The 22,780-nt window shown below is 44.6% G+C and overlaps 1 protein-coding gene across 1 annotated transcript in view; it reads right to left on the bottom strand.

Annotated features, from left to right (window-relative positions):
• Positions 1–1,537: 1,537 nt before the first annotated feature.
• PDE6B (phosphodiesterase 6B) overlaps positions 1,538–22,780 on the bottom strand; it is a 154,203-nt gene continuing 132,960 nt past the window's right edge. Inside the window, exons 20-22 of the mRNA XM_073655205.1 lie at positions 4,856–4,939; positions 2,172–2,328; positions 1,538–1,599 (exon numbers count right to left, since the gene is read on the bottom strand). Of these exons, the coding sequence (XP_073511306.1) occupies positions 1,538–1,599; positions 2,172–2,328; positions 4,856–4,939 (303 nt within the window). The remainder of the gene's footprint in view (positions 1,600–2,171; positions 2,329–4,855; positions 4,940–22,780) is intronic.

Raw genomic sequence — 22,780 nt, 5'->3', positions numbered from 1 at the left:
ATGCTCCTCACTACTCACTCTCCCCTCCTAGACTGTCTGTAACCAGGAAATTATTTTCTATAAAACTGCTCTGATGCTGTAACTTCTCCCAGCTAATGATATAACCCCTGTATTAACTACCTAGTGTCTAAGCAGTGGAGTGTACTAAATCCCCATCTCTACTCTATGGTTCCCCCTTCTGGGCATCCCAGGGACGGCCTTAGGCAAAGCCTATAAGAGAACCGGCATACAATAATCGGCCATAGGGATTTCACACAAGAAACACTTTTATCACATAAATAACCATCAACACATATCATTAACCCCATCTTCAACTTGACGTTTTCATCACCCAACAGCCCCCTACAGCAGGAACAAATGAAAAAGACTTTTAGGAAAAAGCAGATGCGTCCACTTATAAAAACAATGTCCTTTATTTCAAGTATTAGCTGACAGAACAGTTTTATATGGATATGAAATAAAGGACATTGTTTTTATAAAAGGACGTATCTGCTTTTTCCTAAATGTCTTTTTCATTTGTTCTGTGTAACCCCGCCACCCACCTATGATTAGTAGCTTTCTGTCAATATACAATGTACACAGAAAGATGCCAATCAGTGTTGTGGGTGGGTTATTACAAGGCTCAGCATTCAGAGAATTGCTAGATCTGAGCAGAAAACTGTGATTTTATCAAAACTGCTGCACTCAGTAAACTAAGTGATACTGGAATCAGGGTCTCTGTCCCTACATCATACTGCTGTCAGATTGCATAGCAAAAACCCGGTGACAGATTCCCTTTAAGGCATCGTGCACATGTTCAGTATTTGATCAGTGTTTTACATCAGTTTTTGTAAGCCCAAATCAGGAGCGGATGAAAAATACAGAAGTGGTGACGTGTTTCTATTATACTTTTTCTTTGATTGCTCTACTTCTGATTTTGGTTTACAAATACTGATGTAAAATACTGACCAACTACTGAATGTGTGAACGTGGCCTAACATCTTGCTCCAATCATCAGGGAATATGGCAAATCAAGAGGAACCTATAGTCATGGCAGCTGATACTGAGACTGAGCTGTGTGAGAACTGGAGTACCAGATCCTTGTGTTTAAGATCATAGAGGGTCACAGTGATGGACCCCCAGCAATCAAGTAGTTATACTCTTTTCAGGAGATAAGGGAAAACTAGCATTTTGGAACAAAACCTTAACAACAAGATGCTGCAAAAGTGATTTCCTATTCTTCGCAAGTCTATAGAATTGTAATCTGTTTTTAGAGGACAAATGAACATCTTGCATCCAACAGAAAGCTTCCATGTGATGATCACTCAAACTAAACTTTAAAGGGTATTTCATTTCCTGATTAAAAAGAAACAGAATTATCTTGGGTTACAATTAGCATTTGGATGCAGAATGTAAACTTGAACAAGTGTTATTCAGCCTATGGCAACTAGTTGTCTCGGAAAAAAGAATCAAAAAAGTATCTTGGGTCATACTTTACAAAAGCCATATTCTTCTTGTACTCCAAGTGTGGCTCCAAATAACTTTAATATGCAGTAAATTAAATGATTGAACAAGTTGATGATTTGGCATTACTGCCCCCTCCATTTCCGTCAGCAGGAGCTATAAAGTAAAAAAGTGCACATATTAGATATAGGCTACAGAAATATATGTTAGTCAATGGTCATTGTTTTTAGTGTATAACTAGGTCCCTAATAATTACAGTATAGCCCAGGCAGTAATATATAGGTCATGCGCCACATTACAGAAGAATATGCTGTGTCAGCCCAGGCAATCAGGGACAGCCAACTGAAAATAAATTGATTAAATAACCAAAGTGACTTTGGCAAAAGAGGATTTAGAAGATTATGGATTAAGGCTAATATCATTAAATATACAGTATTTTGTGTGACCGGGAACCAAACCATTTAGCATGTAAATAGTAATACTGATACAAGGTGGTTAATCAACATCTTTATATGAACAAATACACAAAAATTACTAAAAATCTACAAATATCCAGTGGGTTTTTACAGTAAAGTTCAGCAGTGACAATGTCATTACTTTAAATAAAAAACCTACTATTGTCATGGGCAATAAATAATCAATAGAACTGAACTATCATACAGCATTGGTAGATGTATCCATTGTGGTCCCAGACAGGAACGTGGGATAGACTCTTCTCCTTTACCGACCTTTCTTTGCAGCAATTGCTTCTTCCCTTTTCTTCTTTTCCTCCTCGATTGCCTTCATTTTGGTCTCATACTCGTCAGCCAGAGCTTTCCATTCTTTCCTGTTATTCAGTAAACCATCCAACATTGGCTGAATTTCTTCATGGAAGCGAGAAAACTCCTACATGTGATGAAATGATTGTTAGCATATATCAGAGATGATCTGAATATTGAATTTGAACTTTTGTATTTTGCACATTAAGTTGCAAATCAATACTAAAGAGGGTTTCTGGGAATTGAAAAAAGGTTGGTCTATAGTTAGGGACCCCAGAACTCACACCAATCAGTAGGTTGAAGGGTCACTGGCAGCTTCCCTGCAGTCCTCGATTGTAAAATAAAAAAATTTTGCTTGTGTCCAAGACCCGTAACCTTTTCCATTTACAAGATATAAGGTTGTGTGAGGGCTTATTTTTTCTGCCCTGAGCTGACGTTTTTACTGACACCATTTTGGGATAGATACGATGTTTTGATCGCCTCTTATTACATTTTATTGCAAGGTTGTGGCGACCAAAAAACTTAATTCTAGCATTTTGATTTTTTTTCTCGTTATGCCATTTACCAATTAGATTAATTTATTTTAGATATTAATAGATCGGACTTTTACGAATGTAGCAATACCAAATATGTGTAATTTTTACTTTTTTTTATAATTGTTTTATTTTTAATGGGACAAAAGAAGGGTAACTTGAACTTCTGTATTTTTTTCATACTTTTAAAAACATTTTTTTTCACTTTGAACTGTATTTGTTAGTCCCCTTAGGGAACTTAAAGCTGTGATCATCTGATCACTTGTACTATACATAGCAGTGTATATAGAACGCTATGTATCACAGAAGAATTATCATGACAAGCACGAAGGTCTTCAGCAGACCCTCTGCTGTTATGGCAACCCATCGGTGCCCTGCGATCGCAACACAGGTGCAGCAATGGAGCAAGGTATAGCACGCCCCACTGCAAGGCACGTGTTAATTTCTGCTTTCAGAGATTGACAGTGGTATTCAACAGGTCAACAGCCGAAGGTGGAGCTCTGCTCAACCCGTCGCTGTTCGAGGCAGATAATGGCTGAATAATTCAGCCATGATCTGTTGGGAGGGATTAGGGCTTGGCGTGCAAGCCGGCATCAAATTCAGGCACATGACGTAACTGTGCATCATATGTTGTGAAGGGGTTAAAAGCTCATTTACATATTAAGAAAAATGTGGATTTCACTCAAATAAAACATCAGATTGCAGATATCGATGTATCATTTTATTCAAATTCCATTGACCTACATGCCCATATAGACAACTTAGGAGGGTTGATCCTACTGATAGATTCCCTTTAGCCCCTTTCTGAAATCTGCTGTCCTATATATACAGATATATGTGGAAAATTGGGAAGAATTTTACATAGCAGGATCAATATCTGCACTGCATCACATGTGGCAGGTATCGATGGGTTGCTATTAGTAATGTGCGAACGTGTTCAGATCAGGCGTTATCCGAGCACAGTCGGGTGCTAACCGAGTATCTTCGGCGCGCTCGAAAAATATGTTTGCGTCACCGTGACTGCATGTCTCACGACTGTTAGACAGCTGCAACACATGCAGGGATTGCCTGTTTGTTAAGCAATCCCTGCATGTTAAGCAATATTGTACCAGCAACCAGGCACAAGACCTCTAAAAAAAATGTAAAAATTAGTTTTAAAAAAACATAAAAGTTTAAATCACCCATCATTTGTTGAATCAAAAAATCTATGAAAAAAAAACAGAATTTGTTTTTGAGCATCAGTGAAAGTACACATGATAAAATGGTACCAATCAAAAACACAATGCTCCAATGTCATGTCCCATGATTTTGGAATCATACAGAGAGTATTGTATTATCATTGTGTTGTTATATTGTGCTGTTTTGTGGCTATGCAATAAGGTTTACGCTCTTTAGAAGTTTGTCCTTCCTCTCTCCCTGTCTCTCTGATGTAGCTCTGATGTCAGTAACCCCTCCCTCCTTCCTCATTCTCTGTCTATTAGCCAGGGAATACCTACTTTATGTGTGCATAGCAAGAAGAATTCAGCTGGAAAATAAACCTTCTCCAATCTACGTGCCTCCTGCAGTCGAGTTCAAGCTATCTGATGAGAAATCTTCGTGAGTACTGGTTCAAGGATACAGCCTAGAAACGGTGTCTCAAGCGCCCTACACTCTCAGTTTAGTTATGGAGTCAGCATATCCAAGCAAAAATGTAAAAAAAGTTATGATTCTCAAAATGTGAAACAAACCAACATTTTGTTTTTTAATTTGTATTAGTAGTAAAACATTAAACTCTCTACAAGTTTGGTAATGCTGTATTCGCACTGACCCACAGAGTAAAGTTAACATGTCATAATTTCCAGACAGTGAATGCCGTAGAAACAAAAAGCAATAGCGGAATTTCTGGGGGGTATTTATTTTACCCTGGAGAAATGAAATGGTGCCATTAAAAGGGAAAACTTGTCCTTCGAAAAACAAGCCTCATATGGCTATGAGAACAGAAAAAAGTTATAACTGCAGAACTACAAAAAACTAACTTGTAGACATATACAAACACATTATTTATTTTCATAGTAGCAGGTAAATATAAAAAAGGCACGACCTTGATTCAGAAATATGTCTTATTCTATCTTAATTACTTACTTTATATACAAACGTGCAGACAAAGTCAATGAAACCGCACTGGAGCTTCGGCAGTTCTGCAGACTTATTTCTGTCCATCATTGGCTATAATTGGAATAACAGATTTTATATTAGGAAATAATCATAATTTATTGGGGTATTATTTCAAGTAAAGAGTTGTCAGTGAAATGTTGCTCATAAATGCAGACTAATTCTCTATTAGGCTGTGTGCCCACGTAGCGTTTTTCAAGCGTTTATGCTGCGGAATTTCCGCAGCGGAAACGCTTGTAAAACGCTAGGTAATCCGCACCCCATGGTCCCCAAGGGGATTCCGCATGTTCTATGCACATGCTGCGGATTTTTCCGCGGCGTTTATGCTACGTACAAAAATCCGCAGCATGTCATTTAATTTTGCGGAAGCGCAGCGGAACTCCCGCCATTGACTTGCATTGAGACGCATAGAAACCGCGACTGTACATTTGTACAAGCGGCTTCTATGCGTCTCTATGTGCGGATGGTACCCTGTTCTGGAGGAGAGGAGACTCTCATCCAGACCTGGGTACCATTGTACCTGTAAAAAAAGAATAAAATAACAAATAAAGTTTATACTCACCTGTCCGGCGTCTTCTCTCTGAATGCCAGCAGCGCTGAAGGACCTGCGGTGACGTCACAGTCATGTGACCGCAGGCCCTTCACCGCTCTGTCTCGCGATATGCCGGCAGCCGGGAACAAGCCAGGAAGCAGCGCTGCAGCCACGCCGGGGCCTCGGGGGTGAGTATAGCTTTATTTGTTTTAATTTTTACGGTTCACACTGTATAAATCCATGCTGTTTGCATGGATTTATACAGTGTGACCTAGTTGTCAAGCACTTTCCAAGTGATGCTATCGCCTGGAAAGTGCTTGTCAATCTGCATGCGGAAACGCATGTGAACCCGCAGGTGGATCCGCATGTATTCTGCAGGAAAAACGCATGTACAATCTGCATGCGTTTTTTTCTGCCAGGGAGATGCAGAAATGCTGCAGAAATTTTCTGCTTCATTTCTGCATCGTGGGCACATAGCCTTAGAATGGAAGCAACATAACACTTCTAATATATCTTGAAGTCTATCCCATGCCAGCTAAGGGACATTAAGTAGTGCTAATGAATGCTAGTTATATACGATTGTCTTGAACTTTTCAACAACCTATTCATGTCTGGCATATTAATGATGTTTGGGAGATTTGTGCTATAAGTTTATGACTGTAAACATTCTTAGTTTCTAACACAGATACTTAGTTCTATTGAAAGCTTAAACTTGTTTAGCCACACATACTGTACAATTCTATGCATACTGTATACTTCCATAGGTTGGTGCAAGCAATTTTAATCGGGGATGGCTCAAATGAGAAGAATAGAGGGAAAGTATAAACTGCATCTTGCTTGGTGTCCACATTTTCTGGCTCTTAGCTATACACAGGCTCCTAAGCCTTTGTAATAAGAAGAGCTTACCACAAAGACTCTGTATCAGATACAATCCTACAGACTGGATGGATGATAGAACTAAGGCTGTAGCCACGTGCAGTTGTTGTTGCCATGCCTCAATCAAAAATACAAATCTAGACACGTGCATTACTAACTTCCTGAGCCATACACTTTGTATTTAAAGTTTACATCCCATATTAATATATAATTACATATTGTCCAATATTAAGTATTCTTACTTAGTCTATCAAACAATAAGTTGGGAAATATAATACATCATAAGGATTTTCCATAAAAGGTTAATTCCTAAAACCCTCCATTTGTCATGGGATTATCTCCACAGCCAATACTTGCTGTCTGACAAAACTAAATAAGTTATCAAACCCTAATTTGTATAAATTTGATTTCTATGGTGGTGTCAGACAAGTGCTAATTAGTGATGAGCGAGCACGCTCGTTACTCAAGATTTACGAGCATGCTTGGGTGGTTTCCGAGTATCTTCGGCGTGCTCGATTGCTATGTTTGAGTCACTCCGTGTGCATGATTTGCGACTGTTTGAAAGCTTTAATACATGTGAGGAATGCCTGTTTGCTAGGCATTCCTCACAGGCATTCCTCAGCTTATCAAGATGAGCACAGAACACTCCCCTCTGGTTCACAGCTGAATGCATTCTGTTACAAATATATTGTGAACTAGGAGTCTGTTAGACCAGAGGTCCCCAACCGCCGGTCCGCGGACCAGGACCGGGCCGTTGGGGTTTTTCAGCCAGTCCGCGGGGAGAGGGGGCCCCTCCAGCCTCCAGCAGGGCCGCCATCAGGGCATGACTGCCCTGACTCCAGTATGGGGCCCGGCCGGTAGGAGCCCCCTCGGAGCCCCCCTCTTGTGCGTCTCTCTCCTCATGGGGCCCCCGGCCGCATGCTAAGCGCCGGGTCCGGGACATCTTAGCGCTGCGCTGCTGCGGCAGCACCTTCATGATTCCCCTGACTTCCGGTCATGTGACGGCGCCGTCACATGGCCGGAAGTCAGGAGAACCTGGTGTCAGCGATTTGGACGAGCGCCAGGATTCTGCAGGGATCGCATGGGGGTAAGTATAACAAGTTTTATTTTTTTTTAAATACAATTAACTAGGAGTGGGGGGAATGGGAGATGCACATGGGGGGAGGGGAGAGATGAGAGATGCACATAGGGGAGGGGAGAGATGAGAGATCCACATGGGGGGGAGGGGAGAGATGAGAGATGCACATGGGGGAGGGGAGAGATGAGAGATCGACATGGGGGGGAGGGGAGAGATGAGAGATGCACATGGGGGAGGGGAGAGATGAGAGATCCACATGGGGGGAGGGGAGAGATGAGAGATGCACATGGGGGGAGGGGAGAGATGAGAGATGCACATGGGGGAGGGGAGAGATGAGAGATGCACATGGGAGGGAGGGGAGAGATGAGAGATGCACGGGGGGGTGAGAGATGCATGGGGGGTGAGAGATGCACGGGGGGGATGAGAGATGCACGGGGGGTGGATGAGAGATGCACGGGGGGTGGATGAGAGATGCACGGGGGGTGGATGAGAGATGCACGGGGGGGATGAGAGATGCACGGGGGGTGGATGAGAGATGCACGGGGGGTGGATGAGAGATGCACGGGGGGGTGAGAGATGCACGGGGGGGATGAGAGATGCACGGAGGGGATGAGAGATGCACGGGGGGTGGATGAGAGATGCACGGAGGGGGATGAGAGATGCACGGAGGGGAATGAGAGATGCACGGGGGTGAGCTGCACATGGGGGGGTGAGAGATGCACATGGGGGGGTTATGTTTACATAACTTTGTTGCCTTATGAAGGGCGGGGGGGGCCCCCAAAAATTTCTTGCACAGGGGCCCACTACAGTCTGTGTCCGCCCCTGGGATGAAGTAAATGCAGCTGAACAGCAGCTGTCAGGACAGCTGCCCTGTCCTGCTGCAGGGCGTGATGGGGCCTCAGTGATGCGGCTCCTGGCACAGCACATTATGTGGGGCTCCTGGCATAGCTCCTGGCGGGGACCTGGTCTACACTATATGATAAGTATGCACTAAACTCCAAATCCCTCCATTACCCCGCCCCCATATGACCAAAGCCCCGCCCACCCCACCCCCTCCTTGCTGGGCCATGGAAAAATGATCTTGCTTCAAGCCGGTCCCTGGTGCAAAAAAGGTTGGGGACCACTGTGTTAGACTTTAGTCTGTGTCCATCACCTTAAGTGTCCCATTGCTTAAGTGTGAGAAATATGAATTAATCCTGAATTGAACCTGAAGTGAACTGAAGGTAACTGGATACTAAGTCACAGTAAACAATGTTTGTCTTTGTTTTCACTCTCATCCACTTAATCCTTCACCTTTTCCAATCACCCCTAATCTCTACACCTAGTAATGAACTCTTCATCTCTCCTTCCATCCTCCCTACCCATCTCACCTCCTCCTCAGAGCTATTCCTCAACATACAATCCTTTGTCTCCAAACACAGACAGCCACCCCATGCCCTCTCCTACTCTAACCTGCTAACACTTTCTCTGCTCCTCCTCACTGCCGGCGACATCTCTCCAAATCCTGGTCCTCCTCACCACATCCCTACAATCACTTCCACCTCCTACCCACGATCTATACCAAACTCTCGTAACCCTTCTAACCTTATACCCATCCACCCAGCCCCCGCTTCCCCAGTCCCTCTAACAGGAGCTCTATGGAACGCTCGCTCGGTCTCCAACAAACTTTCCTACATTCATGATCTCTTCATCACTAACAAGCTTTCCTTCCTCGGCATCACTGAAACCTGGCTCACCCCCTCCGACACGGTCTCTCCTGCTGCACTTTAATACGGTGAATTCCACCTTTCCCACACCCCCTGTTCCAATGGCAAGCATGGTGGAGGAGTAGGTTTCCTCCTATCAGATAACTGCTCCTTCACCCAAATCCCACTGCCGCCCTCCATTACTCTCCCCTCTTTTGAGGTGCAGTGCGTACACATTTATGCCCCCTCCAACCGGCTGTCATTTACCGCCCCCAAGGATCAACCATCACCTTCTTTGACCACTTCACCACCTGGCTACTTCATTTCCTCTTCGTTGACATCCCCACTATCCTCATGGGTGACTTCAACATCCCTATTGACACTTCCCTCCCAGCTGTCTTTAAGCTTCTATCCCTCACTTCCTCCTTCAGCCTTACTGAGTGGTCTTCCACAGCCACCCAGAAAGACGGCCACACACTGGAGCTCATCTTCACCCGCCTCTGTTCCCTATCTAACCTCTCTAACTCACCTCTCCCTCTTTCTGACCACAACCTACTTACATTCTCTACCCTCTCCAGGGCAACAATCCCCACTCCACAAACTTGCACACCCTCGCAGAAATCTTAAAGACTTTGACCTACACTCACTCTCTGAATCCCTTCTCCCTCTTACAGACACTAGATCCTTACATGAGGCAGACGTTGCTGTCACTTTATACAACACCACAACAGCTGCAGCTCTCAATTCGGTCGCCCCCCTCACACATACCAAAGCTCGCATAATCAACAGACAACCCTGGCACACCAGCCTAACTAAAGAACTGCGACGGGCCTCCAGGGTTGCTGAGCGTAGATGGAAAAGGTTCCACTCCAATGAACACTTGATTGCATTCAAACAGTCCCTCACTACCTTCAAGTCCACACTCACTGCAGCAAAACACACATACTTCTCATCTCTCATATCCTCCCTGTCTCACAACCCCAAACAACTATTCAACACCTTCAATTCTCTCCTCCGTCCCCCAGTGCCTCCTCCCTCTCCTCTTATTTCAGCCGAAGACTTTGCCTCATTCTTCAAGCAGAAGATTGACACCATCAGACAAAGTTTTTGCCTAAAGTCCCCACAGCCCCTCCCCACACCTACTCAACCCTCCTCCTCCAAAACCACCTTCTCCACCATTACGAAATTAACTTTCTTCTTTACTCTCCAAATCACACCTCACCACCTGTGAACTTGACCCAATCCCATCCCACCTCATCCCAAACCTTACCACCATCTTCATCCCCACCATCCCATCCCAACCCTAGCCCACCTCTTCAACCTGTCACTAACAACTGGCATCTTCCCCTCATGCTTCAAACATGCCTTGATAACACCCATCCTCAAAAAGCCCTCCGTTGACCCATCCTGTCTGAGTAGCTATCGCCCCATATCACTTCTCCCCTATGCCTCAAAACTACTGGATCAACACATCCATTCTGCACTGTCCTCCCACCTCTCCTCCTGCTCCCTCTTTGACCGCCTACAATCTGGTTTCCGACCGCACCATTCTATTGAAACTGCACTGACTAAAGTCACCAATGGCCTACTAACTGCCAAATCCAAGAGACACTACTCTGTCCTCCTCCTCCTAGACCTGTCATCTGCCTTCAACACAGTGGACCATTCCCTCTTACTACAAACTCTCTCATCATCATAGACTTGGCCCTATCCTGGATCTCCTCATATCTAACAGACCGGACAGTGTCTCCCACTCACACACCACCTCCTCATCTCGCCCCCTATCTGTCGGTGTCCCCCAAGGTTCAGTTCTAGGACCCCTACTCTTCTCCATCTACACCCTAGGCCTGGGACAGCTCATAGAGTCTCATGGCTTTCATTATCACCTCTATGCTGATGATACACAGATCTACCTCTCCGGACCCGATATCTCCTCCCTGCTAACCAGAATCCCACAATGTCTGTCCGCTATTTCATCCTTCTTCGCTGCTAGATTTCTAAAACTTAACATGGACAAAACAGAATTCATCATCTTTCCACCATCTCACTCAACCCCCCCAACTGATCTATCTATTAACGTCAATGGCTGTCCACTCTCCCCAGATCGTCAAGCTCGCTGCTTTCGGCTAACCCTGGACTCTGACCTCTCCTTCAAACCACATATACAAGCCCTTTCTACTTCCTGCTGACTCCAACTTAAAAATATCTCCCGGATCCGCACATTCCTCAACCATGAATCTGCAAAAACACTAGTGCATGCCCTCATCTTCTCCCGCCTCCACTCTCGCACCCTTCCAATCCATCCTAAACTCTGCTGCTCGACTAATCCACTTGTCCCCCCGCTATCCCCCGGCCTCTTCTCTCTGTCAATCTCTTCACTGGCTCCCCATTGCTCACAGACTTATGTTCAAAACCCTAACCATGGCATACAAAGCCATTCACAACCTGTCTCCTCCATATATATATATCTCTGACCTAGTCTCCCCTTACATATCTGCACGCAACCTCCAATCCTCGCAAGATCTCCTTCTCTACTCCCCTCATATCCCCTCCTCCCACAATCGCATACAAGATTTCTCCTGTGCTTCCCCCGTACTCTGGAACTCTCTAGCCCAACACATCAGACTCTCGCCGACAGTGGAAACCTTCAAAAGGAACCTGAAGACCCACCTCTTCCGACAAGCCTACAACCTGCATTAACCATCGCTCCACCATACCGCTCCACAACCAGCCCTACCCTCATCTACTGTATCCTCACCCATTCCTTGTAGACTGTGAGCCCTCACGAGCAGGGTCCTCGCTCCTGCTGTACCAGTCGCCGTCACGTTTTGTTCAAGATTATTGTAATTGTTTTTGCTATCTATACCCCTTTTCACATGTAAAGCGCAATGGAATAAATGGTGCTATAATAATAAATATATAATAATGTATTAAAGCTGTCAAACAGTTGGAAATCATGCACACACAGTGACTCAAACATAACATTCAAGCACTCCGCAAATACTCAGCGAGCACCCGAGCATGCTCACCGAAAGGGTTAACAGAACACGCGCATCACTAGTGCTAATCTAACTGAACAGTACTTTCCAATGAGGATTAACACTATTTCTGGTCATTATATAACTTGTCAACCTGCATTTTCACCAGTCTTCCCCTCTGCAAGCACTATCTCTAATTTTGCAGTGCACTCTGAGCTGATAGAAGGAGACTAGCTGCTATGATTTCTCACATATACATCACAGCACACAGGGATGGATTTCTGCTCTTCATTCCTTAGTTAGCACACTGAGAAAAGCAGCAGAGGTGTGGAGTAAATTATAGAGCAATAGTTATCATTGTAGATGTGAATCCAGCTCTATGTTTAGATGACGTTAAAGGCTTGTTAGAAAGCTCAACACATTCTGTTTCCTTCTGTCTGTTTTCTAACTCTGCTCCTTTCTCCTCCTCCCAACTCCCCTCTCCATAGAGTATAATGGACTCTGTCACATGACACTACAATGAGCTGACAGCCCGGCTTGTCTGAATAAGATGGCTATCTGCGAGCTGGGGGCAATAAGCTCCTGATTGACCAGTGAAATGATCACGCTGCTGGCCCAAGCTGTGCTCTCTCCATTTGTGCAAGCAGAAGCAGTCTTGCCTTTGCAGTATTAGAAGAGCACAAGGGCAATGAAGCTGGCAAGACCCAGTGATCTGGCCAGGGTCAAAACAGTGCTTAAAAGATCTGTTGGAAAGATTTTTCAAGTACTTCGCTCCTTGCCTAGAAGACCAGCCACCAATGACAGACTGCAGCTGTGGCCAGTAAACAATAAAATTAAAAATTGCTCTGCTCTTGAGAAAGGAGAGGCATTTTAATAGATAGTAAACTGCAAAGTTGATTGTTTTTTCAGGCACTTTGCAATTGTAACCAATTATCATCATGAGACAACCCCTTTAAGGAAACAAAAGAATTAATTTGCTGGGTTCAACAAAAGTATATAAATGTTTTAAGCATCCCAATAATTCCTTTGCTCCTTCTGATGATACTGATCCTAAAGATTTTCTTCTACAAGGGCAACATAGTTCTTCTGACTCAAATTATCTCTAAGATTCAAGTACTGTATTTCTATTAGAGAACAGAGAAGTGATTACTGAGGCCACGATGAACTTGGATTATCAAAAAAAAAAAAAATTCATTCAGGATGGCAAACTTGATGAACTGACTTCTCATAATAGAATTTCCTTTTTTCATTTCAGAAGAAAGCATGGTCTGTAATGAAGAAGGAATGGAAGCACGCAGTAAAAAAATACATTCCCAAACCTGTAAAATACACGTATCCATTTTAAATAGCCTGTTGGCATATGCCTCTAAAACTTGAAGTCTCCATATTTAAAAGAAGTTCTCCTGCTTTGCACTGATGAGGGAAAAACACCCTAAAACACGTCTGCAAATGGAATTTTTTGGTTTGGTTTCTTATCCTAAGTCATGTGGGAAAGGCCTTTAAAGGGTCGATATTGGCTTTTAGGATTACAACTTTCAATAGGTGGCACTAGAGTTCCTGTCATCTTCCTCTCTGAAGAAACTATTTGCACCTTTAAATTCCCAGAGGAACAATATATGGCATATTAAATCTCCCTATATTAACTTGGCGCTCTGCACATGGAGAAACTTTAACCTAGAGAGTATCTAGCTTAGGAAGACACTTTGTAAATGCAGTCAATCAGAGCAGCTGCACTTTCTAATTCTGAGCCCTCCAGTTAAAATCATGGTTGGGGAACATGGTATAAAAAAAAACAGCCTTTGTAAGATAAAGTCAGAACAGAGACCAGAAGGGGGAAAGCTTGAAAGGAAGTAAGATGGAAATTTCCAAAACGAAAGCTGGAGACTTATTAACTCTCAAGATGCTATCATAAGAACAGGATTAGATTTTTTCCAGCTTGAGCTGCCTTTTCCAATAATTGGGTGTACATTATAAAAGAAGGAGCCATTGTCTCTCATCATCCCATAGAGTTTCTGGTATGAAACTCTATGGGCTTTTATCTTAAGTCATAGTGCACCACTCGATTGTGACTTGTGGGATTGCTTCAATAGGTGGTGCTATAGAGTTCAAGTCCTCTTTTTCCCTGAAGAGGCAATTTGCATATGGTATGAAGCATACATTCTTCAAATACAAGAGCTGTTACCATCCTTGATCAATTCAGGTGTTCTGGTTCCAGTTCCCAGACTAGATGATAGACATTCTACAGGACTCTATCCAACACTCTTTCTAGCTCCAAAACCCATTGACATATTCGAGACAACGAAAAGCTTAAAACCCTTGATTCACTTTCTATTTTTTTCTAGGATTTTTGGTGATGGTGTGGACCAGCTGGGTTGTAATGTATTTGGTGTAAATCTAAACTCAGGCATGAAGCCTAGGGAATTCAACAATATTGACTCTTTAACCAGTATATAAGGACTTTACAGTGGGGAATCCCCTGATTGCTACCCTAAGAGTAGGGGACGCCATTAGGAACAGCTGGCCAAGTCTCCAATAGGAACAGTTGATGGAAAACTGGGAACTAAAGTAGTATCAAGTATCACAATGTGTAGTTAAAAGGACAGAAGTCAGGGTTGGATGAGCTCAAGCAAAACAGTGGACAGGCAGAACACTAGGGCAGGCTGACCATGGGAAAACAAGGTGAGAAAACAGTCCTGATCAAAATCAACATAGCTTTAACAGAAGCACACTTCAGCACAGTACTGCTATCTTAATGGACTTGTTGCACAAATACTGGAAGATTGTCCTTAAAGAAGGCTGGCTAATGTGCATCAACTGAAGGGAAGTACTTTGGTGTGTACTGGTCCTTTAAAAGAGTGTCAACACGGAAACACATGGGAGACAAGTCATTAGCAAGAGGGCCATAACAGCAACCAGGACCCCAGACACAAAAGCCTTGAACATAAGAGCTGCAAGGGAGAGTGGGATGCAAAGCATTAGAATTCAGAACATTTTTGCTCTTGAGATTGATGTGGTACAGATTAAAGACTTTATCCAGGTCATTTAAAGGGGCTTAGATAAGTCAAAATTTGAGGGGGCCAGAGGAAAAGGTGTGTTTTGAAAATAATAGCATAATTACAATAAAATATAACTGTTATTAAATTAAGGTACTTAAATCTGCCACATCAAATGTCCATGGGCCTGTCCTCAGTGACATATTTCAGAAGTGTTCAGTAACACACAGAATGCTCGGTTATCAAAGCTGCCTACAGGATATCTCATGTCTCTTTGTAAGGGGTGTTCAGGGCAGGTAATACCCTTCGTCCCTTCCTTCTGAAATAGGTACGCTCTTGTTGTAATGTGAGCAGTGTTGTAAAATGTGCATATTTCGATAACGGGTTTTATATCTATTAATATTGTGGAGGAATTATGTTTATTACCATGCATGTCTCATGATACCGTGGTAAGAGTAGGGAAAGTGTTATGATAAGGAATTAGGATGTAGATATTAGGATAAGGTAGAGTAATAGGCATAGCTAGGATTAGGAAGCACAGCGGAGGGCATTATAGGTAGGAAGAAGTAAGTTAGAGTAAGGTAGGGGTTAACAGTCTTAAGGGCACTCCCAGTTAGGAAGGGGGACTTGGTCATATTAGGATTAGCATTAGATATAAGCTAGGATTTCAAACAGTGCAGTTGTGGGCAAAATAGAATCAAGAAGTGTGTAGTGCCAGTGATGACACAGTTAATTGTTCAGAGAACAGCTCCAGTGTGAGAGAACCAGGGTTAGTTAGTTTGTTTGTTAGCTAGTTAGTTAGTTAAGAAGAGGAAGACTTCCTGATTAGAGTCAGTCAGAGTGGAGAGAATATGGCAGCGTACCCATGATCAGTAATAGCAGCTTTTGGACGCAGCTCACCTGCACTGCGTCCAAAACGCTGTGTTGTACAGTAGAAGCACAGTGGATAGGATTTATAGAAATCCCATGCCCACTGTGCTTCTATTTGACGCTGTGTAAACTCACTGGTGGCATGGCTTTACTAGCCGTAGCATGGCAATTTCTGCCGGTCTCCGCAACAGAAATTTCCACAATAGAATGTATAGGGTACGGTAACACATGCGAATTTACCTGAGTGATCGGATGCAGCGAAAAGATCCCAGTTACTTACCGGTAACGGGATTTTACAGAGCCCATGACAGCACCACCTGAGAGAGGGTATCCGCCCACCAAGGACAGGAACCTACTGAATAAAAAGGCGGTACCGCTCTTCCGCATCAGTTTTGTTTCAGAGCATGAGAGGGCCTCCGAAAAATAGGTTAGTACACAACTACCACCAAAACAATTCTTTGTAAAACACCCATAGTAGTGCACACCATAAGTGAAAAAGGGGAGGGAATTAATAGGGTGCTGTCATGGGCTCTGTAAAACCCTGTTACCGGTGGGGTGGGCCTTCAGCTTCTCTGGAACTGGCAGATTGCTAGAGGAGTACGCTAAACCAATGGTGTCCCTGACCCATCTAGCTATGGTCCCCCTCGTAACATTAAGCCCTTTTCTAGCCCCCTGTAAAGAGATGAATAAGGCATTACTTTTCCTCCAGGCCTTCATCCCCTTCAAGTGCTGGACTAATACCCTCTTTACATCTAGAGTGTGAAGCCTTTGTTCCTCCGAATTTCTAGGATCAGGATAGAAGGAAGGGAGAGTAATTTCTTGTGTCCTGTGGAATTTGGAGGCTACTTTTGAAAGATAGACCGGGTCTAGTCTTAAAGTTACTCTGTCCGTAGAGACCTGCGTGAACGGATGGTTTACTGATAGCGTGTGCAGATCACAAACCCTACGGGCTGGGGTTAGTGCTACCAGCATGACTGTCTTAAATGTGAGAACTTTTTCTGAAACCTTCTCTAAGGGCTCAAAGGGAGGCTTTGTTAGTGCTTCCAGAACCAGATTAAGGTCCTATGGAGGCATCCTTGGAGTAGGAATGGGTCTAGATCTGTTGCAAGCTTTAACAAATCTAGGGATCAATTTATTTGCTGCCAAGTCACAATTATATAGTGCACCCAGAGCTGATACTTGTACCTTAAGAATACTGGTGGCTAACCCCATGATTAAGCCCTTCTGAAGGAACTCCAGGATGGCCCCAATAGGAACCCTACCTTTAGCAGACTGCCCTGAAGTAGATAGAAATTTAGCCCAAACTCTCCCTTAGATCCTAGTAGTTACTGGTTTTCTACTTGCCAGTAGAGTGGCGACTAGACCAGGGGAAAACCCTTTTTGTGTTAGTAGTGACCTTTCAAAATCCAGGCCGTCAAATGGAGGCCCGATCTCTGGGGATGGAAGACTGGGCCCTGCCTGAGGAGATCTGGGTTGTCTGGAAGGACCCATGGTTCTGATTGGGACATCCTCTTCATCCAAGTGAACCATGGTCTCTTGGGCCAAAACGGGGTGATCAATATAACCCTCGTCTGTTCTTCTCGGATCTTCTTCAGCATAGTAGGAATTAGCATTAGAGGGGGAAATGCATAGGCCAGGGTAAAGTTCCAGGGAATTTGCAGCGCGTCCACAGCAAAAGGCTTCTCCTTTGGATTTAAGGACCAAAAGACTTTGGTTTTCCGATTGCGTTTGTTCACAAACAGATCTATCTGAGCTTGCCCCCATCAGCAGACAATCTGCTGGAATATCGCTGGATTCAATTCCCATTCTCCTTGTTTCAAAATGTGACGACTTAGAAAATCGGCTCTTACGTTCTCGTCTCCTCTTATATGCAGCGCCGAGAGTGTAAATAGATGATTCTCCGCAAAATGAAGGATCTGTTCTGTCACTAACATCAGAGGAAGGGATCTTGTTTACCCCCTGACGATTGATATAGGCGACTGTTGTTCGGTTGTCCGACATTATCCGGATGTGTTGACCCTGAAGTTGAGAACTGAACTCTACTACTGCCTTTCTGACTGCCAACAGCTCCCTCATGTTGAAGGAGAGACCCGTCTCGCTGTTTGACCAGAGTCCCTGTATTGAATGATCTCTCAGGTGAGCTCCCCAGCCTTCTGCGCTTGCGTCTGTTGTAATCGTATCTGTTACCTAGAACGACCAAGGAACCCCCAGAGATAGATTTATCGGATTCATCCACCAATCCAGCAAGTTGATTACCGAACTCGAAAGAGATATTCTTCCATCCAGGTGACCTCTGAGCTGTTTGTCTGCAGTCAGGATCTCCTGCTGTAGACGTCTGGAATGAAACTGGGCCCCCTGTACTGCTGGGATACAGGATGTCATCGTGGACAGTAGAGACATTGCATTTCTCAGGGTCATGGATGGATTGCCGATTACACGTGAGATGAGGGAATTGATCTTCAATATCTTGTCCTCTGGCAGAAGACAAGTCTGGTTCTCTGAGTCTAGAATGAGACCCAAAAAGGAATGAACCTTCTTTGGTTCTAGTTTCGATTTTCCTAAATTTAGGATCCATCCCAAACCATTTAGACTGGCTGTGATTTCCGCCAGAGCCAGTGCACAGAGTTCTTTTGATCTGTCCACCACCAAAAAATCATCCAGGTAAGGGATGACTAGAATATCCTTCCCCTTAGTTGTGCCGTGACTTCCAGGATAATCTTTGTGAAAACCCTCGGAGCCATGGAGATGCCAAAGGAAAGTGCTGCAAACTGAAAATGCTTTATGTGCTTGTCGATATGTACAGCTAATCTCAGATCCTGTTTATGTCCAGGAAAGATTGGGACATGGTAGTAGGTGTCCTTCAAATCGAGGACGCACATATAACACCCTGGAAACAACATCTTCATGGTGATCTTCTCGACTCCATCTTGAATGGTCTGTAAGCTAAATGGTCATTTAGCCATTTCAAGTTGAAAATGGTTCTGAAGGAGCCATCCGGTTTCTTTATTAGGAAGAGAGTTGAGTAAAACCCTCTACCTTGCTCGGGTACTGGCATTTCTACTAAAACCCCCTTCTCGACCAGAGTGAGTACTTCCTGCTGTAGGGCCATCTGTTCTCTTATGCCTCTGGGGGCTGAAATCCTGACGGTGTCTTTGGGAATGGTTTTGAACTTCAATTTCAGCCCCTTTCCGATTATCCCTAAAATCCAAGTGCTGCATGAGATCTTCTCCCAGGCGGGAAGGAAGTGGGACAACCTTCCTCCTACCTGGGAGACCCGTCACTTAGGGGCTTTTTTTACTCTCGGAGGATGAACCCCCGAACATGAAGCCTCTTTTATTCGGCTTCTTGTCTCTCCAACTACCTTGGTCTCGGGAAAATTTGTTCCGATTAGATTTCCTTTTCCGAAAGGAGGTCTTATACAGGGGGACAGATACACTAGGAAAACCGTGTTTCTTGTCTGCGGCCTTATCCAGGAGGTCATCTAAGGCTATTCCGAAAAGAAAGTCCCATTCACATGGGATTGAGCAGAGTTTTGATTTAGACTGCACATCTCCTGGCCAGCTCTTGAGCCATAATGCCCTACGGGCTGCATTGGAAAGGTTAGCTGACCTGGCAGCCAGCCTAACTGAATCTGCCAATGCATCCGCAAGAAATGCAGCCGCTCCCTGCATAAGAGGAAGACCCGACAGAATCTTATCCCTAGGGACATTCACTTTAATCTGGTCTTCTAATTGGTGTAGCCAGATCATCATAGATCTGGCGGTACAGGTGGCCCCCACTGCGAGTTTCAGAGCCCCCGCTGAGGACTCCCAGGTCTGTTTTAGAAAAGACTCCGCCTTTTTATCGAGCGGATTCTTGAGGGCCCCTAAATCCTCAAAAGGCAGTGTGGATATTTTGATGATTTCGAGATGGCCACATCAATTTTCGGGGTTTTATCCCACTTAGCCGTGTCCTCCTCCTCAAAGGATACCTCTGGCTTTTTTCATTCCCTATCTATAGGAGTCTTGATCCTATCATTGACTGGGAATGTGTGCCTCTTTTTCTGATCCAGGCCCCCCGAACATGATATCTTGAACCATTCTGGGAGCCTTGGCATCGGCAATACCCATGGTTGCTCTAATAGACTTGACTAGTCTCTCTGTATTGTCAACTGAAAAACATGGTCTACCCCCTCCATCATCATAAGAAGATTCTGATGAAGACGATGACGAGGTCAGAGGGGGAAAGGGATTCTTTTGCGATACGGTATTCTACTGATTCTTCTGAGTCAGAGGTAACCCGTCTCTGCTTTTTCTTCTTACGTGAAGTCAAGTTTTTTAAGGAATCCCCGACTTCCATATGGATTAAGGTTTTCAGGTCCATAGAAAAGCTAGGGTACTCCTCTGCTATAGTTTTCTGGATACAATCAGAGCAAAGGTTCTTAGCATAGTAGCTGGGAAGGCTAACATTATATAACGCACATTCCTTATTGTTGTTTTTAGAACTACTCTTTTTAGGTTCCTACCAAAACAGAAAGAAACAAAAAAAGAGAAAACAGAGAAGAGTACATTACTAAGGGGAACTTTCACGAAGATCACTCACCACACTGCCGTTCAGACTAGGGTACTGGAGACGGTGGTTGTTGTTCGCATGAATGATCCCATCTGGAGGAGGTGGACTCTTGAGACGATTTTTTCTGACCGCTTCTGCCGGCGCTCGTATGGCCCCCACTACTGTGGCTCTGATGATGGGAAGACTCCCGACATTGCTGGACAGGTTGTCTTACTTGCTGCTTGAGCTGCTTACGTTGTTTAGGCGGCTGTGGCTGCTGCTGTTCTTCCTGCTGCTGCGGTGACAGCTGCTGCCCAGGTCACTGCGGCTCCTCACTCATAATGAAGAGGATGCAGACACCGCCATCTTATCAACTTCCCATCTTTATAAAGCACATGGGAGCTCCACCCCCTTCGGGCCTCTCCCCCTTCCAGGCGGCAGCGTGCTCTCTCCTTTTTTTATTATTTTTTTTTTTATTTCAAAAACCAGCCAGCTGGCGTGCTTCGCCGCAGGATCCCAGCAGCTCCCGGCGCGCTTGCGAATGGGTATGCGTCTTCCTGAATCGCACCCCGCGCATGCGCAGACCCGGACTTCCGGCGCACTACGTCACAGGGCGCGACCCGGAAGGCCTGCTGGCCGGCGCGCTCAGCCACGGGCCTCAATGCGTGCGCAGCCCCGGCCGCAGGACCCAGCGCACGGGGGAGAGGACCCTAGAAGGCGCCCCCCCACACGCAGATCCAGGTGCCAGCAAGATGGGGCTAAAGACAGAGGGCCCATCTGCTGGTTCTTCGTGGCCTCCAGGCCGCATCAATCCCAGGATCCCGCTCCAGACCCCACCATCAGGTATGCGAGACACCACCTAGAGAGGCTCCCATCAAGGACAGGAACCAAAACTGATGCGGAAGAGAGGTACCGCCTTTTTATTCAGTAGGTTCCTGTCCTTGGTGGGCGGATACCCTCTCTCAGGTGGTCCTGTCATGGGAGAAGCGGAAAATACACTGCATCCAAAGCGCTGCTATAGCCTAATCATGGGTACATAGCCTAAGAGGGAAGGTGCTGGAAGGGGCCAGTCTAGGAGCCAGTTAATGGCCAGTGGGCTGAGGGTCATAGGGGGAACAGAGCAACCTGAAAGGAACAGGTAAGAGCAGCGGAGAGCAGTATGAGGATGTCAGCTACAACATTCAGTGGGACATCCCTTAAAGTCTGTGGCCTATGGCTGGAACAGGGTATGGAGGAGCCTACCTTGATTTCGTCTTCCGAGGGGAGAACGGATGGGGATCCATAGAGACAAGTCGGGGCAGAGTCCTGGGAAGCTGCGGTGCCGGGCGAGACATCCCTTTGGGCAGGAAGTGCCATGGATAACACAGGCAACCGAAACGGTAAATGCTGTCTTACACTGTGCTGTACCCATGATCAAATCTGAACTGAGCCTATGGAGTAAAGTTGAACAGTTGAAAATGAGTCAAGAGTCTGGTGTGAACTGTGTGATCGAGCCCGGAACCGGGACCATAGGATAGATGTAGCCTCATAAAACGAAAGTGAGTGCGGTCCATTGCACATAAACCCCCTTACATCTTTTCACAGGTTTCCATCATGGAATCCAAGTATTGGGCAAAAGGGTTTATCTAAATTGCTATTTAAGTCCACTTGTAGCATATCCAGCAAACTGTTGACACTAAAATTAGTTTGTGAAGTCCTTTCTTTTCAACCTACTGTATGCACAGGATGTCAAAATTATATTTGAACCCAGCACTATGTTCTTGCCACAAATAGAACTGGACTTTCATCGGTCACAAAGAAAACAAAATGTAAAAGAAAGGTATTTTATTTAATTAGATGTCAAAAGGTGTGCTTGATATACTTTGACTGTGCAAAAGATTGGAAATTAATAATCTTTTTATCCAATTTGGTGAAAAATAGAAGCAGAATGGCTTTGAGGAAGAACGCCGAACTGTCTTCGAAACGCATTGCCTTGTGTTTCCATGTCCCCCGCATAATGCTTAGGTAATTTTTAATGACTGAATAAAGTTGGAATTTTTTCATTCTACCAGAGGCTGAAACTATAAATTTTTCCTTTTTTCCACACCTGTCGGAGCGTTGTTTCCTGCATACTGGACCTCATGTTACGATGAGCTGTTTTTTTTGCACATTGTACTATTTCTTTGGCTTATGATTCTTCAGGCATTGTTTTCGTCTCAGGCCTAAAGGCTCACTCCATGAGTACTCTGGCAACATCATTGGTGGAAAAAAAGAGAAGCTTCTTGATGTGTAGGACGGCAGGATGGTCCTCACCGTGTACTTTTTTAGTTACTTTTTTCAGGCACTGAAGGTTAGATTTGCTGACCTCAGATCT

The sequence above is a fragment of the Phyllobates terribilis genome, unplaced genomic scaffold, assembly GCF_046119375.1.
Source record: "Phyllobates terribilis strain yellow unplaced genomic scaffold, ASM4611937v1 Scaffold_1__5_contigs__length_1240528914, whole genome shotgun sequence".
NCBI lineage: Eukaryota > Metazoa > Chordata > Amphibia > Anura > Dendrobatidae > Phyllobates > Phyllobates terribilis.
The sequence above is the reverse complement of the archived record's forward strand: the minus strand, read 5'-3'. Positions and strand labels throughout refer to the sequence as shown.